At 42.2% G+C, this 25,215-nt stretch overlaps 1 protein-coding gene across 1 annotated transcript; it reads left to right on the forward strand.

Annotated features, from left to right (window-relative positions):
* Positions 1 to 1,614: 1,614 nt before the first annotated feature.
* Positions 1,615 to 20,262, forward strand: DHTKD1 (dehydrogenase E1 and transketolase domain containing 1). The gene is given in 17 exon segments (XM_019473714.1): positions 1,615 to 1,639; positions 1,642 to 1,854; positions 2,625 to 2,836; positions 4,622 to 4,816; positions 5,139 to 5,408; positions 8,542 to 8,713; positions 10,307 to 10,505; positions 11,392 to 11,704; positions 12,847 to 12,931; positions 13,596 to 13,735; positions 14,113 to 14,263; positions 15,504 to 15,610; positions 16,704 to 16,868; positions 17,257 to 17,339; positions 18,463 to 18,632; positions 19,153 to 19,238; positions 19,728 to 20,262. Coding segments are annotated over 17 exon segments (2,688 nt in total). The 3' UTR covers positions 19,830 to 20,262.
* Positions 20,263 to 25,215: the final 4,953 nt, after the last annotated feature.

The following is a 25,215-nucleotide window of genomic DNA, read 5'->3' on the forward strand; positions in this document are numbered from 1 at the left end:
GTGCGGCCGCCGCTCGGCAGCCCCACGCTCGCCTCAGGGAGGCGACGGCCCTGCGAGCGCTGAGGGGCCCAAAGTCCGAGGGCATCGAAGCGTCCGTCTGAGGCGCTTTGTGTTTTGTTCTCGTCGCCTTCCCGGAGTGCCGTCCGGAGCCGCCGCATCTCCCCGGGGCTCCTGGCGGGTTTTCGCTTGCCGTAAGGCAGGGCCTGCCCTCTCTGCTCAGCGGAGGGCTGAGAGCGGTGCAGATCCGCTCCGAGAAGTCGTTCGCTTTGGCTCCCTGGGAATCTTGCTGATGCCTTGCCCAGCTCCACGGGCTGAAGTGGCTGAGTGGCTGAAGTTACTTTGGTAATGTGCTCTTGTAGTGTTTTACTGCTCATAAAAGCACCTGTGCCACGCACCTGTGATTCTTCTTTTCTATATTATTGTGCTTGAACTAGCTAAGTACAGATAACTCTGCTGTAGCAATATCTGTGATGCTTTTAGCTCAGTTTTACAGTGCAGAAAAATAATTTCAAGCAGCAAACTCTCTGGGATGGGAGTGTCATCCCTGCGTTAACACCTCAGGAGACTCCAGTAGGAATTAAGCCCGTTGTGCAGAAGCAGGCGTGAAACCAGTTTGTGAGCTGCTGGACACCGAGTCCCATCACTAAGTAGCGTCCTTGTTAAGCAAGGAAAGCTTTAATATATTTTTATGTTACATTTTAAAAATTGCTTTTAGTGGCTTTCTTATTGAGAGTGTTGTGGGAGACGTTAGGGTTATGTTCTTCTGTTGTAGAACCCGTTAAGAGAAAAGAACCTGCTTGAATGGGCCGACTGTGTGAGCATAATAGCTGGAGCAGAGTGCCGGCAATGGAAATACGAATGTCAGAGTAATAACTTTATGAAATGGTCTCAGAAGTTGCATTGTTTTGGAAGACCTGAATACTGTCAGTGCTGAGCCTTTATCAGGGTGAAAAAACCCCCACATTAGAAATACATTATAAACTGGTTCAGTTAATTAATTTGTAGCAGATTCTGCTTGCAATGTATTTTATTGGTTTACGGTTTATCGACCTGGTCTGTGGCATGTGCTCAACGACAGTAACGTTGTGTGCATGACCTTTCAGCTGGTCAAGTTTTGCTTATGTCGATAATTTTTTGGTCTTGATGCAAAATGTTGCATCATGTTCACATATTTGAATTTTTAGTATGTCTGGCTCAGCATGTGCACATGCTGTTGGCTGGTGGCTCCTGCAGACACAGACTTTTTTTGAAGTCGTAGGACCTGAATTATTGTTAAGACCCTATCCTTCTGTCATTGCAGCAAGGAGCAGGGAAGCACAAGTGGTGTGATTTGGGTTGGCTGAGGAAATAAGACTTTGCACGCTGGTACCGTGCCATTCTCGAGTTGGACGTACCTGTTGTAAAGAGATTTGAAGCAAAATGAAGTAGCTTTGCGTATGTTTACAGGCGCCTAACTATGAGGGGAGCCGTGGGGGAAATCACGAGTATAGTTGCTTGAAAATTTGATGGGTGAGCAGCTTTAGCAGTTTGATGATGGGAGCTGTTGTGGGGTGGTAAGGTGAAAACAACTGCTTAGAAAAAGTGTCATTCCAGCCAGAACCTTGATGATTATCAATGGACAGAATACTCCTGTGTTGGTGCTGTGGATTAAATGTGAGTACGTGTGTGATACTGTTCTGCTTTCTTTTTTGTTTTTAGTTGACCATGCTCTTGCTCGTTTAATAACTGCATACGCTGAACATGGCCACAAAGCAGCCAAAATAAACCCACTGTTTGCTGGCCAAGCTGTTATGAACATGGTACCTGAAATCCAAGAGTTGGCTGAAGTTCTTCAAGGGCCTCTCATTACTACAGGTAAGTCTGCAGCCTTATCACAGCAAATTGTCTTCACGGGTGATTTATTAAGAGGCTGTGTCCACTGAGGAACAGCAAAATATCGAGTGGTGGTTCAATCAGTAATGAACTGTTGGACGGAAAATTGTTAACTTCAGCCTACTTAGATGTTTGTTGCAGAAATCATTGTGTAATGAGTGGCTACCTTCTAGCATCTTTGGAAACCATCAAAATTTTTACTTGGTCTTAAAACTACTGAGGTTATACATTAATTTCTTGTGTTCCTGTAACATCCTATGATTTAGTGTAATACTTAACACTGTAGTGAAGCTGCGAGAGCACCGGGGCAGAAGTCAAGACTTGTCTTTTCTTGGATCTTTTAGACTCTCGCTGTGGCCTTGAACGAAGGAGGGCCTTCTCCGTGCTTTATTTTCTCCATCTGTAAAACAGGTGCTTATTTACCTGTGATGCAGCTGGGATTGGAGCTCACCTCTGAGCCACAAGATACCGAGTGCTATACTGAGTCACAAAGACAGTGACTTCCTTTCATTCATGGTAAACTCTTCAGAAAAGCATTTTGAGCACCTTACAAATAAGCATGAGACCCTCATATTAATAACACTGAAGTGTGCTTATAAAACAATTTCTTGAGTTTTGTTTTTAAATGGAAGAAAGGAAGATGACATTAATTTGTACACTCGAAATGTTAATGTAATTGCAAGACAACCGTTTAGGTCTTAGTGCTTCCCCCTCGTCTCCCAAAGTGGCTGATAATATTTATTTCCCACCAGGGCTTCTAAACATGGAAAAAGAAGAGGCTTCCCTAGAGGATGTGTTGGCTTACCTTGACCATATATATTGTGGGCATATTTCCATAGAAACAAGCCAGCTTCCAACTTTGGAGGAGAGAGAATGGTTTGCTAAAAGGTTTGAAGAGCTAAAACAAGAAGCATTTACACCTGAAGAGAAAAAGCACTTGTGCAAACTGATGTTGGAGTCCCAGGTACCTTGTTCACTACTATTGGATTATAATAGAGTCGTGGAGTCTGTCATGAACCCTTCGCTGCTCCAGACATTATTCATGCAGAAAAAGAACAATCGCCATCCTGAAAGGCTTTGACAGTGTGCAAGAGGAAGAAGTACAAGGTTTTGCCTGAAAAAGTGCAATACGCAAATGCAGGAATGTCATTGGAGGTTGTTGCTGAATTTACTTAGCCATTATTGAAACAAATAGCGATACCTTTTGGTTTGCATTGATTACTTTGGAAATTATTTCTAGGAAAAGATTTCCAGCCAGCTTTTAGAACTAATTAGACTATATATTGTGTGTAATATATATTCTTGTAACATATATTCTTTAACGTCTGGAGACACAAATAGTGACCCTACAAATCCATGAGTCTTCAAAAGTGAGATTCTCTTAGGCTAATGGTCTGACAGCTTATATTGAATGTGGCTGATGGGAATGCAAGGTTGCACAGAGCTCTAGAAATGTTGTGCTCTGGTGTAGCTGTTCTGTGTTTTCCTTTCACCCTCATGCTGATCTGTTTTACTAGCTTTAAAGTATGATGTCTCTCAAGGTTTTGGGAGAACAAAACAGAGTTAGACTGAGGTGTTAGCCACATAGCACATGTAAATTTGCTGCTTTTCAGCAAAGGAACCTTTGTTCCATGCATTCTGTAAGGAAGTGAAAGATTTATGTACTTGCAGAATGTACAGAGAAAATTTATTCCAATACTTTTGTACTGTGAAAAATTTTCTTTTTTTTCCCCTTTTCTCCCTGTGTTGTCCAGAAGGATGGAAAGGTAGAAGAGCAGGATCTGAGAAGTTGTCCCTGTTTCCAGTTTTCCAAGTGGAAGGATTGTTAAATGTAATATTTACCAATGACTAAACAGAAGTATACGGCACATTTCATATTTTTCTTGCCTCTTTGGCAGTTAAAGGAATTTGACAGTGACACAGGAGGGTGAAATCAGGACCCTGATAAATCCCTTATTGACTTCAGTATGACCAGAACTGTACTTAGAGTGTAGAATTTGACAGGAAAAAAACTGTTTCTGTGTGATTAGTTTTGTGTACATTATTCCTTGGAACTCAATGTTGCTTAACTAGAAGGTGTTCAGCAGTTGGCTCAGATCTTTGGCTGTGGCTCAGTCTTCCCTTCTTCAGTTACAGACTTCGTTTATTTTCAGTCTTCAGTTGCAAAACACTACAGACACTTCCAGTGCTTCCAGAACTTTGTCACTTGTGAGAGCTGTCTAGGAGTAGGTGAATGGAGTGAAGTGGGAGGAGTGAGAGGAAAATGAAGTAAATATAGATTAATTTAGTTTCCTTCCCTCAAGCATTCTTCTACCTATGTACTAAGGACTGGGTCTAATAGTAATCAAAATGAAGTGCTGTGCTTCTCTAGCACTTTGCATCTCAGGATGGTTAAGGTTTGTACTGTAAAAGAACACCATTCCTTAAGTTCCACCTAAAGTAGGTAAACTATCAAGGTATTTGTAAATCGCTCTGGTGTTATATTTCTTCATGCATTTCCTTCCATGTTAGAGACAGTTGGGTCCTCAGTCCAATGTTTTTCTGCTTAAGAGGAGGTGAGAGCTGATTTCTTGTAGTCGTCATAGCTTCTGGTCTCAGACTGTGTGGGTGGAGAATGAGCTGAGACTTTCAAGGGGTATCCTTAGGTCTGTATGCCTTAAAGGTACAAATATACATTATATTTCAATTTTATAAACAGAAGACTGCTGCTTAAAATAGCCTAATATTGAAGTTCTCCTGTTTTTAATAGGAGTTTGATCACTTCTTAGCCACAAAGTTTGCCACAGTGAAGCGGTATGGTGGTGAAGGAGCAGAGAGCATGATGGGTTTCTTCTATGAGTTGTTCAAGATGTGTGCGTACAGTGGTGTGACGGATATCATTCTTGGAATGCCCCATCGCGGAAGACTTAATCTTCTCACAGGTTTACTTCAGCTTCCACCTGAGGTAGGAGACTTACAATCTCATTGACAGTTGCTGCGTGCCTAATTTATTTGCAATGAAATAAAAACCTAGAAGTTTGTTGTGTTGCGAATGCTGAAGCAGTAAAAAAGTTATCTGTGTGAGAGTGTATTCCCCTTCTGTCAGCACCTCAGCCAGATCTTCGCAGGAGACTGTTAAAGACAACTCTGATGAAGGGGTTTATGTGCTGTTATCAGAAGCATCCTTGTACTTACAGGAGTAGGAGAGCACACAGTTCTGTAAATGTTTTTCTTTCAGTGTGTCAATGAATTGGAAGGGGCTTTTAACCAAATTTGTTTCCATGCAGCTCATGTTCCGTAAGATGCGTGGTTTGAGTGAGTTTCCAGAGAATTCGGCAGCCACTGGGGATGTTCTCTCCCACCTGACATCCTCTGTAGATCTCGACTTCGGTTCACACAGGCCTGTGCATGTCACCTTGCTACCTAACCCCTCACACTTAGAAGCAATCAATCCAGTGGCCGTGGGCAAGACACGAGGAAGGCAACAGACTCTGCTCGATGGAGATTACTCCCCAGAGAGCTCTGCACAGCCTGGAGACAAAGTTATTTGCCTGCAGGTATTTTGCTCACAATTCGTAACTGATCTTTGTAAGACTTCCTGGACTAGCATGTGAACAGAAATGGCGTATATAGAAATATCAAACAAAACTGAATTAATGTAGAATATCAAGAACTGGGATCCTCTTTATGGAGGAGGAGGAGGGAAAGGAAGATTTCCAGGTGACGTACGTGATGATACTGGCATTTAAACAATTCCACTTCTAAGATTTCTGAAGAACTGATTCTGATACCGTCCTTTATTTTAATAATACTCTGCATTGAGAGCCATGTGTGCCTGTCCTCACAGACCACTTTTGCGTTTAAATCACCACTGTTAGCCTTCTTTTAAATTAAATGGGTTTGGAGAAGAGCTATCAACAAGGTTCCAAAATATACAGGAAGATTTAGAATTTTGTAATTTTATCATGGTACTGTTAAAGAAAGCCTGCTGGAATTGGTTTTTACTCCTTGAACTCTTTTATAGCTGTGGAGGCAGTCCTAAATAGTTCCTTGATAAAGTTTCTTTTCTTGCATTGTATTTGACTTGGAAATACAAGTGAGTCAATCTCTCAAGCATTTTTAAAACCGGGAGTAAAAATGAGTTGTGGCAGAACTGTTCTCCTGTGAGGATAATAAACGTGGAGGAAGTTACAGGTAGAAATGATAACGTTATTTCAGTTAAATGAATGTTTTGCTTCCTTCTGGAAGGATGTGGATACTGAGAAAAAGCAGAAAGGAGAATATGAAATATTGAGAAAACTGGAGGCAAGTTGAGGTTCTTATTGTTCTCATTTTTTTATTTAAAAAAAGGCATGCAAGTGCAGGAAGAAAAGTTTGTTGCCTGATGCATCTTCTCCTCATTTTTCAGCGTAGTTATGTCAGTTATTTCGATAAGATATTATTGCTTCTTAGATTCTGTCTGTCTCATAATGTTAGATCTTCACCATGTAGTAATGAAACTATTATGACTCTTTAAACAAAGATTCTTCAGGATAAATGCACCCTCCCTATGCAAGAAAAATTTAACTTTTCATTTTTTGAAGGGGTGAGTGGTAGGGAGGGTTACATAGTGGGGAACTCCAAGCTAGCCACCTCCTGTTAGTAAACTGACTCAAAGTATTCCCAAAAGAAAGAAAATGTTTCATGTAACATGAACATCAGTACTCGTGATTGTGTCTTTAAGAGGTCCAAGAGTTAGATTTAAAAAAAAAAAAAAAGGCAAATTTTTACCGTTGTGACTGTTAACTGCTCTCATTCAATCGAGAAGGAGATGAAAGCAGACACCTCCTCTTTCAGAATCTTGGTTTGGAAGTTTCTCTTCGGGCTTTCTGTTTTCATAGTGCTTTCTCTCCAGAAGTGTAAGTGTAGAAACTCTGAATTGAGGTTTACTCTGGCATTTGTTCTATTCTTCTGCTAGCCTGAGTGCCAGAGCTTGAGGGTAAAAATAGTAAAGATCACCTAAGGTGCCTATGTCAGTGGTGAGCCTACTTGTCCAAGGTCTGAAGATCTTCTTTTCTGGAGCTTCAGTGTGTTTGTAATGTATGAAGGCTCTAAAACTTGGTTAGCTACTATGGATGTTTCTGCAATGTTTAATTGTCCATCTCTGCTGAAGAGTGGCTTATTTTTCACCTTCTCACATATCTGAACTCCATTTCCTGGACATCAGGCAACTACTGGCGTTTGCGATTTGAACTGAAATTTGAGAATAAGGTCTCCCTGAAATAAATTTCACTGTTCACAGTTCAACTGTCAGGGTCACTGTTTGATGAATTAAACTTGATGGTGACCTTCCTTTTATGTTCTTTGCTAATGCTGCCCAGAACAAACATGTGCTAGCATGTTTTCTGCTAGAATGAGTAAAATCCTACCTGCCCCACAGGAATTGAATCTTCTGGGGCTGAGATGTATATGAAGAGTCTTGTGTAGTTGGACAGTCACACTGTCTGTAGGCTTTAATGCTTTGGGAGGTACTGAAGGCCATAAAGTTCTTTCAGATGTTCTAGGGTCTTCACTCAAATGGTATCACTGAGATACATAGCCTTCTTAGGCAACAGAAGAAACCAGAAGGGAAAAGTGAAAACCCAACACTTCAGCAACAAACGTAGCATGGTAAGGGGTAGAGTGGGGATGCTGTTTTGGCTCTCTCTTGCAGTAGTTAACTTTGGTTTTCTGTGATGCCTTTTAAAAAAGTCTCTGTATTAGAACTCTATAAAACCCAGTGCTGCCGTTTCACTGGTTGATTACACCTCTGCTCTCTTCCAGGTGTACTTGCACCTCCAAAAGTCTCTTAAGGCTTGAAACCATTATCCCATAACTAGAAAGTAGAACTGTCATCTGGTTTTAATAATAAACTACATCAATCTGCGTAGTGACCTTGATCTGCAAGGGGTCAAATCTGCATTCTGAGGAAGCTGTGATCAGATTAATCAATGGAGAACTATCTCTAGTTTCAAAACATTGAAATGCTAGATGATACTCATTCTAGTATCTAGCCTTTTTGGAAACCTGGGTTGAATGCCACAGTAGTCTCCCCTCCCCTTCCAAACTTTTTTTATTTGCAACATTTATTTGCAGTTTTGAAATGTAACTAAGAACTTAGGTTTTATTTTCTTCCAAAAGCTTTTATTTACTTTTATATGCTTCCATTCAGTTCCTTTTCCACTTTTTTTTCTATCATGTCTGTTCTTGTCTGTATTTGGTAAGGTGGCAGTAGGCATAAATCCCAGTTCACCAGCATTTAACTTTCAGCAAAGCATGTAGCAAATGCTGTGGTGACTGGCTTCCATTTGTTCAGTGGGCAGCGATTTGCTACTGACTGCTGCAGCTTTGCTATAGCTGTGATACTTGCAGGCACCTATACACTGGTGGGTCAATTTTAAGATATTATAGGTCCTTTCCAGGTAGGGATTGCATCAGGCAGTCATGTACAGATGTTGGCTGCTATGACCTCGTGTTAGTGATAAGACTATATATAAACTCTCAAATCATGAAAACAGTAGTCTGAAAGGGGTTAAGAAGTGAATCCGGCTGAAACTGTATCTGTTCTACCTACTCAGTTTAAAAGGTCTTGCTTAATGAGTTATGGTTTTGATTTCTGCTGTTCCTCCAGTCTTTTCTAATGAGACTTTTCTATCTTCTTCTCTAATGTAGGTCCATGGCGATGCTGCTTTCTCTGGGCAAGGGATTGTTCCTGAAACACTGACCCTCTCTAATCTACCACATTTCAGAGTTGGTGGGAGCATCCATTTGATTGTTAATAACCAGCTGGGCTATACCACTCCTCCAGAGCGAGGAAGATCATCTCTGTACTGTAGTGATATTGGTATGTGTAGTTGAATCAGAAGGAAGATTGCCTGTTGTGTCAGAAAGGATTTGTAACTCCAGTGTGAATACATGCTAGGCTATGGGCTTTTTATAGCAAGTGGCTATCAACTCTAGGGAGTTAGATTAATATATCTCCATTTTCATGATAGAGTAGAAATTAAAATTATTATTGATTATTACCTCCTACTAGCAAAAATTCAGATGCTAAAAATATGCCCTCCCCCGTCTGCTTTATGGCAAAGACTAAATATCAAGGGAAAAACTAGTCACGTTTTTACAGGATGTTATAAAATATTTGCAAGATTACTGTGAGGTCTATAACTCATTTAATTTCTGCCATGTCATTGACAGCTTTCAAAAATGTATTGTGATGGAGTGTATAATAGATGTATTATAAATACATCTTGTTAAATTTAATAAAAATCATTCCAGTGTGTTTTCTGAGCAAGATTTATAAGTCAGATACTCCTTCATTTTTCTGTTTTGTTTGTTATCAGGTGAATTTGTTGAGCTTTTAATTGCAAGATGAGTCTCATGCTATTTCTAAGCTTAGACTAGAAGTCTTTTGTTTTGGACTGGTCTTTCTTAGTGATGAACAGATGTATCATAATCAGCAAGGTCAGAGACAGTAGTTAGTTCCCTTGTGTATGTCTCCTAGAATTAAAAATATACTAATGTATGTTTTTAAGACTTAACATCAAGTGTTTGTCTTACGGTTTCATCAAACCGAACAGGTAGATTCATTAAATCTGATAAGGTAGATAGCATATGTTATTATTACTCTTCCCTGGGCTGGTTTTATGTTGTGGGTTTTTTTGGTTTTGTTTTTTTTGTGTTACGGGTTTTTTTGGTTTTGTTTTTTTTTCCCTGCATCCTTAGTTTTCCCTTCTTCTTACCTGGTCAATGAGGAGAGTGGTGTCACCCATTTGAGCTTCAGGATTTTGCTAGGGAGGGAAACTTGATGCGGGTCAGGAATGGCTGAAGCATCTTAATTTCCCAGAATTTGGGCAGATAAAGTACAAGAGGAGCACTCTGTTGTTGGGAAGATTTGCAGCCAAATTGTCATACAGGAGAGGGTGTCGAGACGTTTGAATTTTGCAGTGTTCTCTTTAATGAAGAGACCTTTCTGCTTGGAGGAGCAATGGATAGAATGACTGCTAACAAGGGGGAAGATTGTTTCTGGCCTGTATGAATTCATAGTAGTGATAACTTAGGATAAGAAGGAAACAAAACTCAGTTTTTGTTTGAAAGAGAAGCGATCAAATAGTTCTCTCCCATTCCCCGGCGACTTCCATCCAGATTAAGAAGATGTAGGAACTGTGTATAGAAAGTCCTCTGGGAATTCAGTGCTGGTAAAGAAGTTGTGCTCAAACTGTGACAAATACAACAGGTTGGGCTAATTGCCCTTCCTCTCAGGGAAGACTCCTACTCCTTACCCCAGCTCTCATCACGAAGAGCATCTTTTGTAGATTTGTTTTTGTTAAATACACTTCACATGACTTGTCTGTAGTTTTCAGCAGAGCAGGTGTGTGTCCGCTTTCTTTGGAAGGGATTGAGTGTGATTACTGTTATGTTTTGAATCCCTGGGCAGGTAAAATTGTTGGATGTGCAGTTATCCATGTGAATGGGGATGATCCTGAAGAAGTTGTCCGTGCCACACGACTGGCTGTTGAGTACCAACGCCAGTTCCGCAGGGATGTCATAGTAGACTTGCTGTGCTACAGGCAGTGGGGCCACAATGAACTTGATGAGCCGTTCTTCACCAACCCCAGCATGTACAAAATCATCAGGTAAGGGTAACACACCTGATGGAGGAACCCAAAATGTACAGTACAAAAACTCCATATTGCCTGCTACTGTAGTAGAAGTCTCTGTATAATGAAGATCCTTTGCCATACCGACAAGTCTTTATGTAAGTGTAGCTACACTGCCAGCAGCCCTTGACTAAGGTGTCAGTCTGATAATGATGTGTTAAGGAAGGTGACCACTAGTGTTGGTTCTTGAATATGCGGCTTGATGCCTCTTGGAGAACAATCTTGCACATAGCCCTTGGATTTCAAATTGATGCTGGCTAGTAATCAGAAGGGAAAGTTGTCTTCTATGTGCCAGAGGGAAGTGCAAATAATGTGGGAGAATGGGCAGGAAGCCACTATGACGTTTGTCTCATCTTTGCCTGATCCTGCTGGTTCCAATGGGGTCTCATCTTTATGAGCATTTAAATGTATTCGGATTCCATCCCCAAAGAAAAATACACAGAAAAATTTACTGACCAATGAATTCTGGTATTTTAGGTGAAGCATTTATGGAATGGATGGCTTGATTCTCAGCTAATACTGAAATCCTACTGTCAATTTGTCTGAAGAAAATATGCATGATAGCACAAAGTCAGTCTAACTGGGAGGTTTTTTTGACTTGCTTTTACCTGTAACTGCCAACTATAGGCACTTTTTTTAAAAAAAAAAAAAATAAAGGACTGTAAAGCACATATCCAAGAGAATTGTTACCATTATGGAAATGCCAGGAAAGCAGACTTGATGCAAATGAGTATAATGCACCAGGACATCATTTATTTTAGTTTTCCATGGTACCTGACAGTAGTAAGGTGGTATTTCCTTGTTGTGCAGTGACACTGTTTTCATGCTTAATGTCTATGGGGTTTGATTCCTTCCCTGACAGATCCCGTAAGAGTATCCCAGACACGTATGCAGAACACCTAATAGCTGCTGGGCTCATGACTGAGGTTGAAGTATCTGAGATAAAGACGACATACTATTCTAAACTGAATGATCATCTTGCCAACATGACTTTGTATAGTCCACCTCCTACCAACCTACAGGCTCACTGGAAAGGCTTCGTTGAGCCTTCTGCCAAAATCACCACTTGGGACACAGGTATGCCTGTACCACTTCTGCAGTTTATTGGAGTCAAGTCTGTAGAGGTGCCTGAAGAACTCCAGATGCACAGCCATCTTCTGAAGACCTACGCACAGGTCAGTAGGGTGTAATGATGCTCCTAGTCCCATTGCTTAAAGATGTGACCCTTTACAGGAAAAACTCTAAACACAGCAAGGCTGCCAGTTAGAGAATAGCGTAGTATTCTCTAGGAAGAACAGCTCACTCTCTTTTTCGAGGCTGAGATTATGCCATTTTTCCTCCAGTTTTGAAGAAAGACATGTCCTCTCCCCGAAATCTGACCATATACTTAATTTTGTTATTTCAACAATATTTTGTTGCAATGAAGAAAAAAGCTTACAGAAAATACAGTTTGTTCTTACAATAATAGAAACTATTATGATAAATTACCATAATTTATGTACTTTACCATAATTAATTTACTTTATGATTACAATGAGTACTTTGTGAGAGAATGAATCAGGAACTTGGTAATAGTGTACACAGTTTCTAAAGCCAATAGTGAGTGTTTGTATATATATATATATAGTTTTTTATATATATATAAAAAAGTTTTATATATATAAACATAAGCATACACACGTGGCCAAGTTGGACAGTCAGTTTTTGATAGCTCATAAGTTTGTGTGCAGTAATTGGATTGGTTTGGGTTTGTGAATGGTTCCCTTTGATGAATGATGGCCACGCACAGGTGTCTAGTTGGCAGCCATAGAGAGGCCACGAGTTGAGTATTTCAGAAGACAGATGTTCTTGCCTTCCCAGCCCAAAGCAAGAACACCACAGCTGGGCGTGATCATTTGTCCACAGTTCGGCAGGCTGGAACAGGGGAGAATTCTGGAGACTAAAATACTTACACCTAGTGTCCTTCATCACTGCTAACCAGGCAGACCAAAAGTCTGTCAAGAGCACTCTCTGTGCTGTGCTGAGATTTTTAATACTTTTACGCTAAGATCTAATTTGTCAATCCACAGTGTGTTGACTGGTAAGTGAACATGTGGGTCATCCATGGTTCTGTGCTCTGCAGGGCAACCTTCTTCAGGATGTGCTGAAGTAAGACTCTGTATTCCAAACCAACCTAAGCTGGCTGCAGGAATATAGCAGTTCTCTCCATACTGGTTTTTTTTTTTTCCTAGCTTCTGATATTGATCTGTGCCACCAAAAGAGCTAACAGATGGAAAAAGGCAAAATGGTAACTTTTCTTTGTTGTTTGCTTGTTTAGTCAAGAGTTCAAAAAATGGAGGAAGGAAAAAAGCTGGACTGGGCAACAGCTGAAACTTTAGCGTTTGGTTCGCTGCTGAGCCAAGGTAAGAGGCAACCAGACAGCAGACAATAAAATATTTTTGCTTTGATGGCAATAAAGTATAACATTAGACTCTTTAGGTGTTTCTAAGTCCAGAGGTTGATAAGACATATACATTTGACAATTTGCATTTGCATGGTACTAAGAGAAGGTAAATATGAATCCTGTACGTCACTAATATTTGTAGATTACTAAATGTCTTCAAAAAATTGTTGCTCCCTTCCACTGCCCAAAATAGTTGGTGCTTAGCACTAAGCACATGAGCAACGCAGCTGACATCACCAGGGCCTCCCATACACTTACCTTTTAGAGCGTGTTTCATGCTACAATTTCTTTTCCCTCCGCTCTAGCCTGAATTCATATCTCCATTTACATATGATACAGAATGCACATATTTTGCAGTTTGCTTCAGTAAATTGAACCACTTCCCACAAAATAATTCTTGGCTGCAGAGAGGAGAAAAGAGAAATGTCTGAGCATCTCTGTGCTTGTGAGTTGGAGCTGCTACTGGTTAAGAATTCCATCTCAGATTTGATGTTGCTGATGAGGGGAAATCCAAGACGAGACTTACTGAGAGAAATAATGTTTTAGGAGTGGGGAGTTGTTGTCTTGCATGTTTTCTTCCTACATGACTTACTAATCCAGTGTTTCATTTATTGCTTGGCAAGGGTTTAATATCAGACTAAGTGGACAAGATGTTGGCAGAGGAACCTTCAGCCAACGACATGCAATGTTGGTTTGCCAAGAGACGGATGATACCTACATTCCTCTGAATCATATGTCCCCAGACCAGACAGGTTTCCTAGAGGTAGGTTCTGTGGTCCACAAGACAACCTTCTTCAAGTTGTGCTGAAACAGAATGCGTATTTCAAAGCTGCTGAGATGTATTTAGGTTGCCTGGTAGACGCCAGATAGAGAGACGTAAAAACTGTCAGGGCACACCCATTCTTTGCAGTTACCCTCTTTACAAATTTAAAAAGGGGTTTTGCTTTTCCTTGAGAGATCAGCTAGTATTCTTTTCCCCTCAGTGTCTTCATTCAAATGAAAAAAAAGAGGTGACCATCACTTGCCTTTAGGAGTGCCTGTCCTCAGTGTGCCTAGCACTGATGTGCCTGGTTCCAAAGGTTCTTAACCCTGGGTTGTCTTCTTCCTCACCCACCCCTCCCAACAATTTCCTTTTGTTAGGTGAGTAACAGTCCCTTGTCTGAAGAAGCTGTGCTTGGTTTTGAATATGGAATGAGTATTGAGAGCCCTAAGTTACTGCCAATTTGGGAAGCTCAATTTGGAGACTTCTTTAATGGAGCCCAGATAATATTTGACACTTTCATCTCTGGAGGTGAGTGTACAAGGAGCTAATATCTTTAAAAATGAATCATTTGCAGTTAAGTATATTTTTAGAAAATCCTTCATCTTTAAAGTAGAAGGGCATCGTGTTGAGAAAAGAATTCTGTTTTCTCAAGAAGTCTTGTGAGCTTGCCTGTGTGGTCCTGACTTCTATGCAGTTTTTCTCTGAAGACAATCCATCTAAAACGGAAGACACCCCATCCTTGGCAGAAGACAGTAATTCCGAAAGGACAGTTGATTATATTAATGGCCTTTCTTTCCCCCCGGCTATTTATTTTACTGTGTGTATATATAGTTGATAGCCTTTTAGGCTGTACCTTTCTTTCATGAGGCATCTGAAAAATTCCTGAAGCAATACAGAAGGAAAATAGTGATTATTTAAAACAAACAAACAAAAAACCCCACAACAACGCCTTACAACCAACCTCTAAGTTTGACTCTGGCATGTTTTCTGAGTGCTCAGGTATTGCAAAAAGACCTCTCTGAGCTGGAACACACTGAGAAAATGCTAAGATGGATTTCTAGAGTGGGATTCCTTGTATGTAAGCTTCCAGAGTTTTGGCATCTAGCCCCAGTTAGGCCTCTGCACTCCCTCTATAATCACAGATGGAAATTCAGAGGCCCTCTTATCCCACCCGTCTTCAACATGTATTTGAGGCTGGGATGAATTACCTTCTGGATTTGACTGTAATCCCTTAAGTAGCGCAGGAGGTTTGATGGAGCCCAGGGGAACTAGCTGGTGGCTAGCGCTGCTGTGTTAGCTAGGACTGGCTCACAGGATGCTGCCTGGGTCACACCTGCAGAGGACCAAATGACAAGGTATGCAGAAAACAGTGAATTATGGTTAGGGGTTTTCTTACTGGAGAGGTACGTTTGAGGACCCCTGTTAGTCAGGAGGACAGTTCCACTAAGAGGATTCTTGCATACTGTGGTGATGTTTTAGACTAAGTTTTAAAATCTTTACCGTGTCCCATGCTCCACATGGAGGCTTAAGTCTTCTGGAAGCCCAAAGTTACAAGCTAATTTCAGAAACTTCAGATCATCTTATGTGTGCTGTTTCACTGTTGTGAATCTCATGGCAAAATGCCGGCAGCATGTTTCAGGCTTGTATTTAATGATGTGGAAATTAGCTATTCTTTTTTCCAGAGTAGTTTGTGCAAAGTAGTATGTATTTTGCGGCTTTATGTTCTGTGGGAATCATTCTTTCTTTCCTCCTCGTTGTGTGTTTCTAGGTGAGGCCAAATGGCTTCTGCAGAGTGGGATAGTAATTCTTCTTCCCCATGGCTATGATGGTGCAGGCCCCGAGCACTCATCCTGCAGGATGGAACGATTCTTACAGGTACCCCGCCACACCTCTCAGATTCACATATTCCTCCATCACAGCACTGGCAATCAATGCTCTGGGAGTTTTGCCACAAAATGCCCCATTCCTAGTGACATCAGAAGCTGCAGACATACCAGGATCATACCATCATGATGAGATAGGAACGGGCTGTGCTGAAAGTGGAGGAAGAAAGGGTACTGTGATGAGAAGGAGTAGGTCTAGAAGTGGTGAGGAAGGAGTTTTGGTTTAAATGCTGCCGCAACAGCTCTGGTGCAAGACTCTGACTGAACCTTGTAATAAACGCCTGCTGTTCCTGTTGCATCTCAGTCACCTGCCCAAGTGGGTGTGTGGTAACATGAAATTTCCTGACATGAGATTTGCATAGTGTTTGCAGAGGCCCTGTGCCCTCTGCAGACGGCCTTAGTGGGACATGCTTCAGTACTGCCTGTGGTCTTTTTTCTAATTGCTGCTCCTCAGCAATGTCACTGTACCACAGAATGAGTCCAGCAGCAAGACAGAATTGCTGAACTGCAAACAGCAGACCTCTAGAGAGCACTTCTTATAGAAAACATTTTGGGGGTTGGCATCAGAGATGGGCAGCCACCCTCTCGAGCAAACCCCTCACAGATCTGTCCACTAGGCACAGATCATACAAACAGAATGTTGGACACTATTAAATATCAGTTAGTAAATCTGTGGCACATTTTCACACACACAAAAAAAAAATCCACTGTTGTGCCCTTGTGACTGTAGTAAGTAAATGAAAGCCTTTTCATCCGAGTAATGGCTTAAGGAGGGGTTTGCAGCATGTTTAGAGGGATGGTGCCACTCTGATGAAGAAGTCATGACCTCTAGACCGTTAGAAAAACTGTCATGCCTTCATCACAATGTGCTAGAAGGAGGCAGTTCAGATATAATCTTGCCAGTGAAATGCTAAAGCCATTTCTTCTTTGAAGTTGTTCTTCCCTTGCAATCAATGTCTGAATTGGGATATTTGCTCTTCTGTTCCTATACTGGTCAGCGTGCCTTACGTGCCTGGATTCTCTCTTGGATATTTGGCTCACTGCTTGCTTCTTGACAAGGTATTGCCTGTGTTCCCCTTTTATAGATGTGTGACAGCTCAGAAGAGGGAGTCGATGGGGACCAGGTGAACATGTCAATTGTGCATCCAACCACCCCAGCACAGTATTTCCATTTACTCCGGCGGCAAATGGTCCGAAACTTCAGGAAACCTCTCATTGTTGCTTCTCCCAAAGTGTTACTCAGGCTCCCTGTAAGCTGAAAACTTTCTCTTCCTTTTTCTTTTTTTTTTTCTCCTTTTCTTCCTCCTCTTCTTGTTCTCTTCCCCTTTCTCTTTGTTCTTCCTCTGTGTTCTCCTCTGTTTTGGCGTCAAATCAATGGGGTTTTTCCTGTTTGGGACAGGATAGGTTGAGGATTAAAGCTAGGTGGAGGTGAGCTAGAAGTTGGGTTGATTCTAGGTCTGGTGGTGTTCTTGGGAATCTTACCATCCCGCCTTTCATCTGTGGGAGTGGGAATGGGAGGGAGAGGGAAGGTTGTGTCTTTTGTACTTACCAAAACCCTGTCTTGGTGTCCTCTCCCCAACTCTGGCTTGAGGGAAAAGGCAGCGAGTTTTGGTAACTTCCAGCTCTTCCCCCATGTAGGCTGCTGTATCAAGTTTTGAAGAAATGGCTCCAAGGACAACATTCAAGCCTGTCATTGGTGACTCCTTGGTAGATCCTAAAAGGTAGCTCTACTTTCTTAGAGGAAAAGCACAGAAAGGATGTCCTGTCCCTTTCTCCTACCTAACAGCTTGAGTTTGAGGTGATATGAAAGAGGGTGACTTTGGGGGGAAAATACTGTTTTATGGTGGGTGACTTAGTTTTACTTGTTTCTCTCCTTTTCTTCTGCTTACTTTTTGGTAGTTACCGTATCTGTCTGCATAATATTAAAGTGTTCAGGCTTTCAGCCCTTGCCCCCACAGGGAGGTTGTGACCATAGTTACTAATGTGATGGCCACTATTCTGCACCATGCCCGTTAGCTAACAGTCACTGGGAGCGGCTGTTATGTGAAGAGATGCAGAATTTTTGTTCTGGTGTTGGAACACCTGAGCCGATGAAGTGAAGTGGGGGCAATGATAAATTGTGTGTGTATATCTCCCTCCCTTCAGATATTATAGAGAATCCCGTTCACAATGGGCAATTCTGGCCTTCATTTTTTCCCTCCTAAGGTTCTTATCTGGTCCTTGTCCTAGTAGTCCCCGAGTCTGACAGCGTCCCTGATGTTTGCATCCTCACCCACAATCAAAAGGCTGGAAGTATCTTAGCATCTTGGGGTTTTTTGAGTGGGATGGTGAGACACAAAGGGTGAGGTTTATCTCCTTGCCTTTGTCCAGTAAGGTTAGGCAGCCAAGACCTCTCTGATTGCTGGAGGATATTGCCTGTCTCCAGCAGGCAGTTCCTCTTTGGCATGGGAGAGCATTGTCCTCTGGAGGTACTTCTCTCCCTCTCTGGTTTATTCTCTACGGAGAGCGCATAGATGACTAGCTTCAAGGAGGTGTTTAATTTTTAGATAGTTAAAGCTAAGAGAGATGAATCCCATTGTAAGGTAACTTTCCCAGGAGTACTGAAGAAACAGGACCTCTGGGCTCTGGCATACTGTGCCCAAAGGTTAGTTTGCCAACTGTTGGTGGGGAGTGGAAGGGAAGGGAAGGGAAGGCACAGAAGAGAAAAGATGGTCTAGGGTAGCAATTTAGCTTCATAAAGTTGTCTTTAAAGTTTGGCTGGTTGTTTTTGTTGAAAGCGTGAAACGGCTCTGCATAGAATTTCTGTAAAACACTAAACTTGGAAACATTCCTATTTTTCTTTAGTGTCACCCAAGTGGTGCTCTGTTCTGGTAAGCATTACTATGCTTTGGTGAAGCAAAGAGAGACACTAGGAGAGAAACAGCACAACACAGCTATTCTGAGACTTGAAGAACTGTGTCCTTTCCCCCTGGAAGCTCTACAGCAAGAGTTGAGCAAATACAGCCGTGCGAAAGGTCAGCCAGATTTTTACCTTTGTGTTTCTAGACTCTTTGAAGTACTGAACTAAATCTGTTGCCTGTCTTTTAGGATGAAGAGTGGTAGTGGCTTTTTCCTCTTTGCTCTGCCCCCCATACATCTAGTGTTTCTGGAGTGGGATAATACAAACGTTTACCACTTGTGCTAAAAAAACTTGTCTCTCTGCTATTGTTAGCTTCCATAAAGCACTACTAAAAATCAGAGTGAACCATTTGGGGCATTTTTTGCATTGGTCTTCGCAGTTCAGTCCTTTCAGTAGCTTTTGAAATGGCAGTAGAAAAGCAGAATATAGCCACAGTGTAGCCTAATGGTGGACATACTTTTGGTTTGACTTCAGCAAGCTGTGACCTGCAAGGGAATTCAACCTGGCAAGCCTTCATTTCAAAGATAATGCCAAGACAAAAAAGGCAGAGGTGCTACAAAAGAAAAAACTGGTTTTCTTGAGCTGCTGAAAAGATAAATATATGCTTTTGCAATGTACCCTTATCCCCCCTTTAGTCTTCATCTGGAGTCAGGAGGAACCACAGAACATGGGCCCATGGTCCTTTGTGTCACCACGGTTTGAAAAGCAGCTTGGGGTTAAGGTAAGATGTCCCCATGGTGTTTTAGTCTTTAAAATGAAGTTTGAAGTTCTCCTTGAATGCAAAATTCTGTGATGCTTACACAAAAAACCTAATCCTGATGCCTAAGCCAAATGTGTGTTCTAATTTAAGCTACGTGCTCTTTATAGCACCATTTAGTGGTGATGAGCAGGACTGGAGCTTGCTTTTACCAGGTGGTTAGTCTAAGTAGACAGGACGATGAAAGATCCCAGGTAGGAAACAACATGCTTGAAGTGAGTAGGAGGAGAATCCAAAGCTGCTGTTTGCTGTGGCAGATCGTGCACTGTAATGTTCTTGGAGCCATGGTCTTTGGGAGATGGAGGATAACTTCCTGCATTACTTCCAGCTGGGGCTGCCCAGTATCTGACAGTAGACATCACCATGGATGGTGATGTCATGGTCATGGAGGACCTCAGGATGCGATCCTATGCTTGTGCTTCATTAATCATTTCCTCCTGACTCAAATTTCAGCTCCGTCTTGTGAGTAGACCTCCTTTACCAGCCCCAGCAGTTGGCATTGGAACCCTACACCACCAGCAGCAGGAAGACATCCTTACCAACACATTCATCTAAGTTTCCAGCGGACGTACTACTCCTGCTGTCAGTCATGTTTGGTGCCTCCTCCTATGAAGAAGAACAAAAGCCAGACCCTTAAGACTCTAAGTTCTCCAAAATGGGAAAAAAGAATGGAACAAGTTCTGTAACGATGAAGCAATCTTTTCATGTAGGGGAATACCTAAAGATGAGAGGTGATGCCTGTTACTCTAGGTACTTCTTGTTCTCTTGTAGTATTTTCTACAAAACATCTCTTTAAAGTTAAAAAAAAAAAATCCAGTCCAGGGGGCAGATCGGTGAGGTGGCTATAAAATGCCTTGTGTCACGTTGCTTACCTGCACTTGACAGTTCCCTGGGATGGTGCATGTGTGGAAATGGTTTCTGTTTCCACAGAAGTGTTAGTGCTTTTTGGTTGAATAAATGCTTCCCCGTGCCTGGGAATGAGCCATTTCTATAGCAGAGTGTTGTGGATTTTCTCATTTCTTTTCCTATGGGACAGGAATGAAATCTGTTGCAGCTGTTGGTGCTCTTCTCAACACATGAGTTGTTAAAGCAGGATTCCTAGGGGGGGGACCTTGCAGGATGGCTCCTGAAGGCTTCAGGCACCACTGTTTCTCTCGCCCGGAGAAGCAGTGCTTTCACATCAAGCTTGCAGGGTGGAAGGCATGCTGCAGGGATCATGCCACGTTTTAGAACCATATTTTGTAGAGGCCAAACCAGTTTCTAGAGGCTAGCCTGAAGGGTGACACTACCTCCTACCTGGGAAATTCTTCTCAGTGTCATTCTTCTGGTTTCTTGGTTTGTTTGGTTTTTTTTTAACTCCAAGATTGTACTGTTAAATTGATCCATTTTTTTTAGTCTTCTGTGTTGACAAGGAACATGTAACTTCTCACTAGTAAAGCCAAAGGGAAGTGCATTTAAGAAACGATCTCTTTTCCAGCCCCAGGCTGGTCTGCTGTTTCACTGGTTCTCATGAACGTGGCCTGTTTTCAAGGGCTTACTTCTGCTCGGTTTCTTCCTTCGGCGGTCCTTAGTTCCCCCACAAAATCTTGCTCATGCTGGAGGAAGGCTGAAGTTGTGACCAAGTAAGAGCAACAGAAAAGAGTCCAAAACTGTGGCAAACCAAACAGAAAAGTGCAATAAGGCAGGCTGCAAAGAGTTTGAGGGACAACTTGCTGAAAGGTGTAATAGTGAGGCCTCTCTCAAATACACCAGAAGCTGGAAGGACGAGAGGTGGGAGAATTAGGAGGTTGAAGGGGCTCATCAAAAAAATCTGCTGTAGCAAAAAAACCCTAACATCATGGTTTTTTTTGGTTTTGTTTTTTCGTCGTCGGAGGTCCTCATCTAGAGGCCTGTTGGGAGGTTCCTGAGCAAAAACATTTCTTCGCAGTGTAGGTATCACAGATTTTTTCTTGAAAAGATGTGTTAATAAAAGAGGTTACAGAAGAAATCAGTGAAAGGAAGAGCAGCAAATGACAGAACAGGAGGGTAATCAGCCAGGTTTTCTGAAGGAGCTCAAACAGATACAGGTATTCAAGCCATTTGAGGAAGTTCCCAAAATGCACCTTTAGTCCAGCAACAAAACAACGTGAGCAGGAGAGGACAGTGACTAAAAGGAGTTCAACTTTAGCCCTTACAAGCAAGGAGTGACCACGGGTCTTCCCCTTCTCACAGCTTCTCCTGAGGGCTCTGAGAGGGCTTCTCCTGAGGGCTCTGAGAGGGCTTCTCCTGAATCCCATCTTCTCTTTCCACCAAGAACAATTATTCTTCCCTCCACAGTATGTAGGAGCTCTGCATCCATTTAGAGGACTAGTGTGTCAGCTACAGCTCCACAAGGGATCTGTTAGGGCTCCCTATAGGCTCTGTTACACCACTGCTCTTTTCCTTCTGCTTGTGTGACTTTTTCAACTTAATGTGTTTGGAAGAGATGTGAAAAAAAACTTTTGCCTGCTTGTTCCCAAACTGCCCACTGCTCCCAACTGCAGAGACATTTCTGTAACCAAATGCTCTGTACCCCAGCAGTCAGCAGCCAGCTCCTGGCCCCGCAACTCCCTGAGGGAAGGTTTCAGCACAGCTGTCATCTGGGGAGAGGAAAGAGATCAGTCTTAATTGGGGAGCAAAGGATGAATGACCAAAACACTGAGATTAAGCAGGAGAATAATGAAGCTAGATGGCAGAGGGAGGTAAAAGCTGCCCAGGCAGGCCCTGGTGTTGACTGCCCTCCTGCTACCCCATGGCAGCTCCCATCACCACGGGATTTTTCCCAGCATTTTCTCTTTTCCGGTCTAGTTGTCAGTGTGAAGTTGGCACCTCCCTACTCCTCTCAAAGTTATCTGGGGGAGCGTGCTTCAATAAACCAAACCCACCACGAGCCAAAGACCTTTTTGAAAAGAAACAAATGGGGTTTAACCAAATCCAGCACTTCCAGAGAGAAGGTCCTGGTAGGTGAGGAAGGGTGCGCATTCACCTGGGGAAACAGCTCCCAAAAGCGTCGCTGAAGCATACTTTGGTATTTTACCCTAATTAATTCACACATTCATTCATTAACTCTGTATGACCCAGAAGTAACCGCTGTAATCTCTGTTCTGTAGTCTGTTTCACATGACTTCTTTAGCACATCCATCACAGTGACATGAAATCATGTTTGCTCTAGCAAACTTCACAACTTCTTATGCATTCTGAATAGCTTTATCTAATCAAGCCATGTTCTGGTTTAAATTTCTGCTCTGAGATTTCCAAGGATTTCTTGCCATGGTCCCTGGGCAGTAGACTTTTCCAGGTTGAAATGGCCTTTCCTGAGAACGGCTGGAGCTCTGCCCGTCCTTTACTTCTTGCTGGTTTTAACCATGAATGTTATCTAATAACAACAGCTGTTCTTTCACAGGGATATGGTTACATTTTGTTTGGATAGAGTACTTGGGGTGTATACTTCAGTTTGTTAGATGCTTTGCCCAAACAGGCACTTGTGTCATGCTCGGTACTTGTTGTACCATTTATCTCCCGATGCTCTGCTCACCAAGAACCTCTGCATTGATAACTAGAAAAAGGAGGCTGAAGAGTAACATTGCTTTGGCTGCAGCTGTAGCTAAGGAAGTTGTAGAGCACAATCAGCAACCTTGACTCCAAGCTGATGATTACATAAAACCACATTTTTTTTTCACTATGACAATACACACACGCATACAACAGAGCCTGTATGTTGAGTTTCACGTGGCCTGAGCCTGACCTTGCTACGCACCACTCACACACAGGCTGTGCAGGTTTGGTTATCTAACCAAGGGATGCTTGAGTGTTCAGAGCCTGTCTTCTCCTCCCGTTGGGAGACACAGCTATTTCTGTAGTGCTGCTCAGCTAAATGCCCCCAGTCTAGTGTTTTTGTGCCATGGAGCCCCCCAGGGATGCTGGGGTAAGGAAGGGAGAGCTTCAACACAGCTCTCCTTGGTATTGCTGATACAGATTGCCTGCAGAACACTGCTCTTTCATGATGGCTAACAGCTACCAGGAGCAAGACAAAGCACTTGCTGAGTTAGGGGTTAACGCTGTTTCTCCCACCAATTTTGGGTGCACACAAGGCTGTTTTCAGTCTGCATGCCATGCTCTGCTCTGCATGCAGACTTGGCTCTCCCTGCTTGAGTGCTGGATTCCTTTTGCAAAAAAGCATTTCGGAAAAGAGAAGCAGAAATCGCGAAAGCCCCAGATGAGAGTGCTGCTTGACAGCGGGAGTTTCCTCTGTGTGCAGGAAACTTAATTCAGGAAAGTGCCAGATGAAATGGTGTACAAGTTGGGTGGGTAACAGAGCAGGCCCCAGTCCTTGGACAGGAGAATTTTGTGGGTCGTTAAAACAAGAAGTGAAGCTTTATGTGCTGTTAGATAGCAAAAATGCTAACTAGAAAGGGAGGAAGTGTTACGGCACTTGTGCATTGTGGTGTGTGGGCTGGGATGCAGAGGTAATGATAGAAGTTATGGATGGATGTTCAGGATTTTCAGAGAGAAGTGCAAGACTAGAAGAAAAGAAGTAAAGACGTTGAAGGAATGACATGTTAGCTTAGGCAGTTCATTAAAGACAGCAGTAGTTCTCGGTGACAGGAAGAAAACACATCAGGAAACCAAATATTTTAAAACAAGTATTTTAGTAACAGTGACGTTATTTTAGATTTTAAAAAGGATCTAGTCTGAATTTTGAAGGTGCAAAGATTTGAACATAGTAGTATTAATTCGGAATGAGCAAAGAAAACAATACTGCATTTTTATTTTTTTACTTCCGTCACTGGGAACCCATTCGTAGGTGAGACAGTAACATTTCTTCAGCACACCTGGAGTGGTGCATCTTTGTTAGCACGGATTGAAGAAACCTCCTGGATGTTTCATCAATCACCAAAACACAGGCCAGCAACTCACAGATAGGAAGGTTTGCTGTGAGCAAGCGAGCTAACAAGACCTGTAATTTAAGGAACTTTTAAGATAAATATGGCTAAAAATCTGAACAGAGGGTAATTACAGGAAACTTCCTGAAGCTTAGCTATTAACCCAGCTATTAATTTGTAGATTATAATCTACAAGTAAGATGCTAGGCCAATTAATGACGGGCATTTGTCAGACTGTTCAGGAGACTATAGGTGAAAGTAACTGCCACAGGGTGACTCATTAGTATTTGTAAAATTATCACTATATAAACTGGAAGAAAAAGCCTTTCTCAGTGATTTCAGATGAGGGAGGCTACTGAACAAAATTCTTTAAAGATACTGTAGCAAGGTCTTGATTAAGAGGATTTCTTCTCGGGGAATGCAGAATAAAATCCAATATATAGATTCAAGGTTGGGGAGGAGCCCTAATCCTTCACGTCTCATATTCTTTCTTGGTAACTTAGCCTAAACCAGGAAGAATACAAGTCTATCCATAGGATGAGTTACTCAGAAAGAATAAATATTATTTTAAATTATCATACCTAAATCCTGCAATAAATTCTGATAACCCTCATTTTACAGACCATTGCCTATTGTAACGGAGAGCTCTGAAGAAGGTACGATACCCGTTTCGGTGATACCCATTCCCAGTCAGCCTCCGTCAGGTTCACTTCCCCCCCAGACTTGGGATTTTATCACATTATCAAATTACCTGTGAAATTATCACATCCACTCATCAATATGGGTGGATTGGGGTACCAGTAAAACACACCGGTACCAAACCACTAAATCCGGGCTTTTCCAATCCATACTACTGTATCAACAACATCAGGGAAACCTGCTCGAAACCCCCGAGGACTAAGAAGATACGAGCGCGGCCGCCATTCAGAGTGAGGGGGAGATACTTTCCTCCTTCCACACAAGCCTAAAACGAAATCAAAAGAACGAGTTTTGGCGGTGTGAAGGGCGCTGTTCCCCGCCCGGGGGCAGGCACGGCACCG

This window comes from Aptenodytes forsteri, unplaced genomic scaffold, assembly GCF_000699145.1.
Source record: "Aptenodytes forsteri isolate BGI_AS27 unplaced genomic scaffold, ASM69914v1 Scaffold87, whole genome shotgun sequence".
In the NCBI taxonomy this organism is placed as follows: Eukaryota; Metazoa; Chordata; class Aves; order Sphenisciformes; family Spheniscidae; genus Aptenodytes; species Aptenodytes forsteri.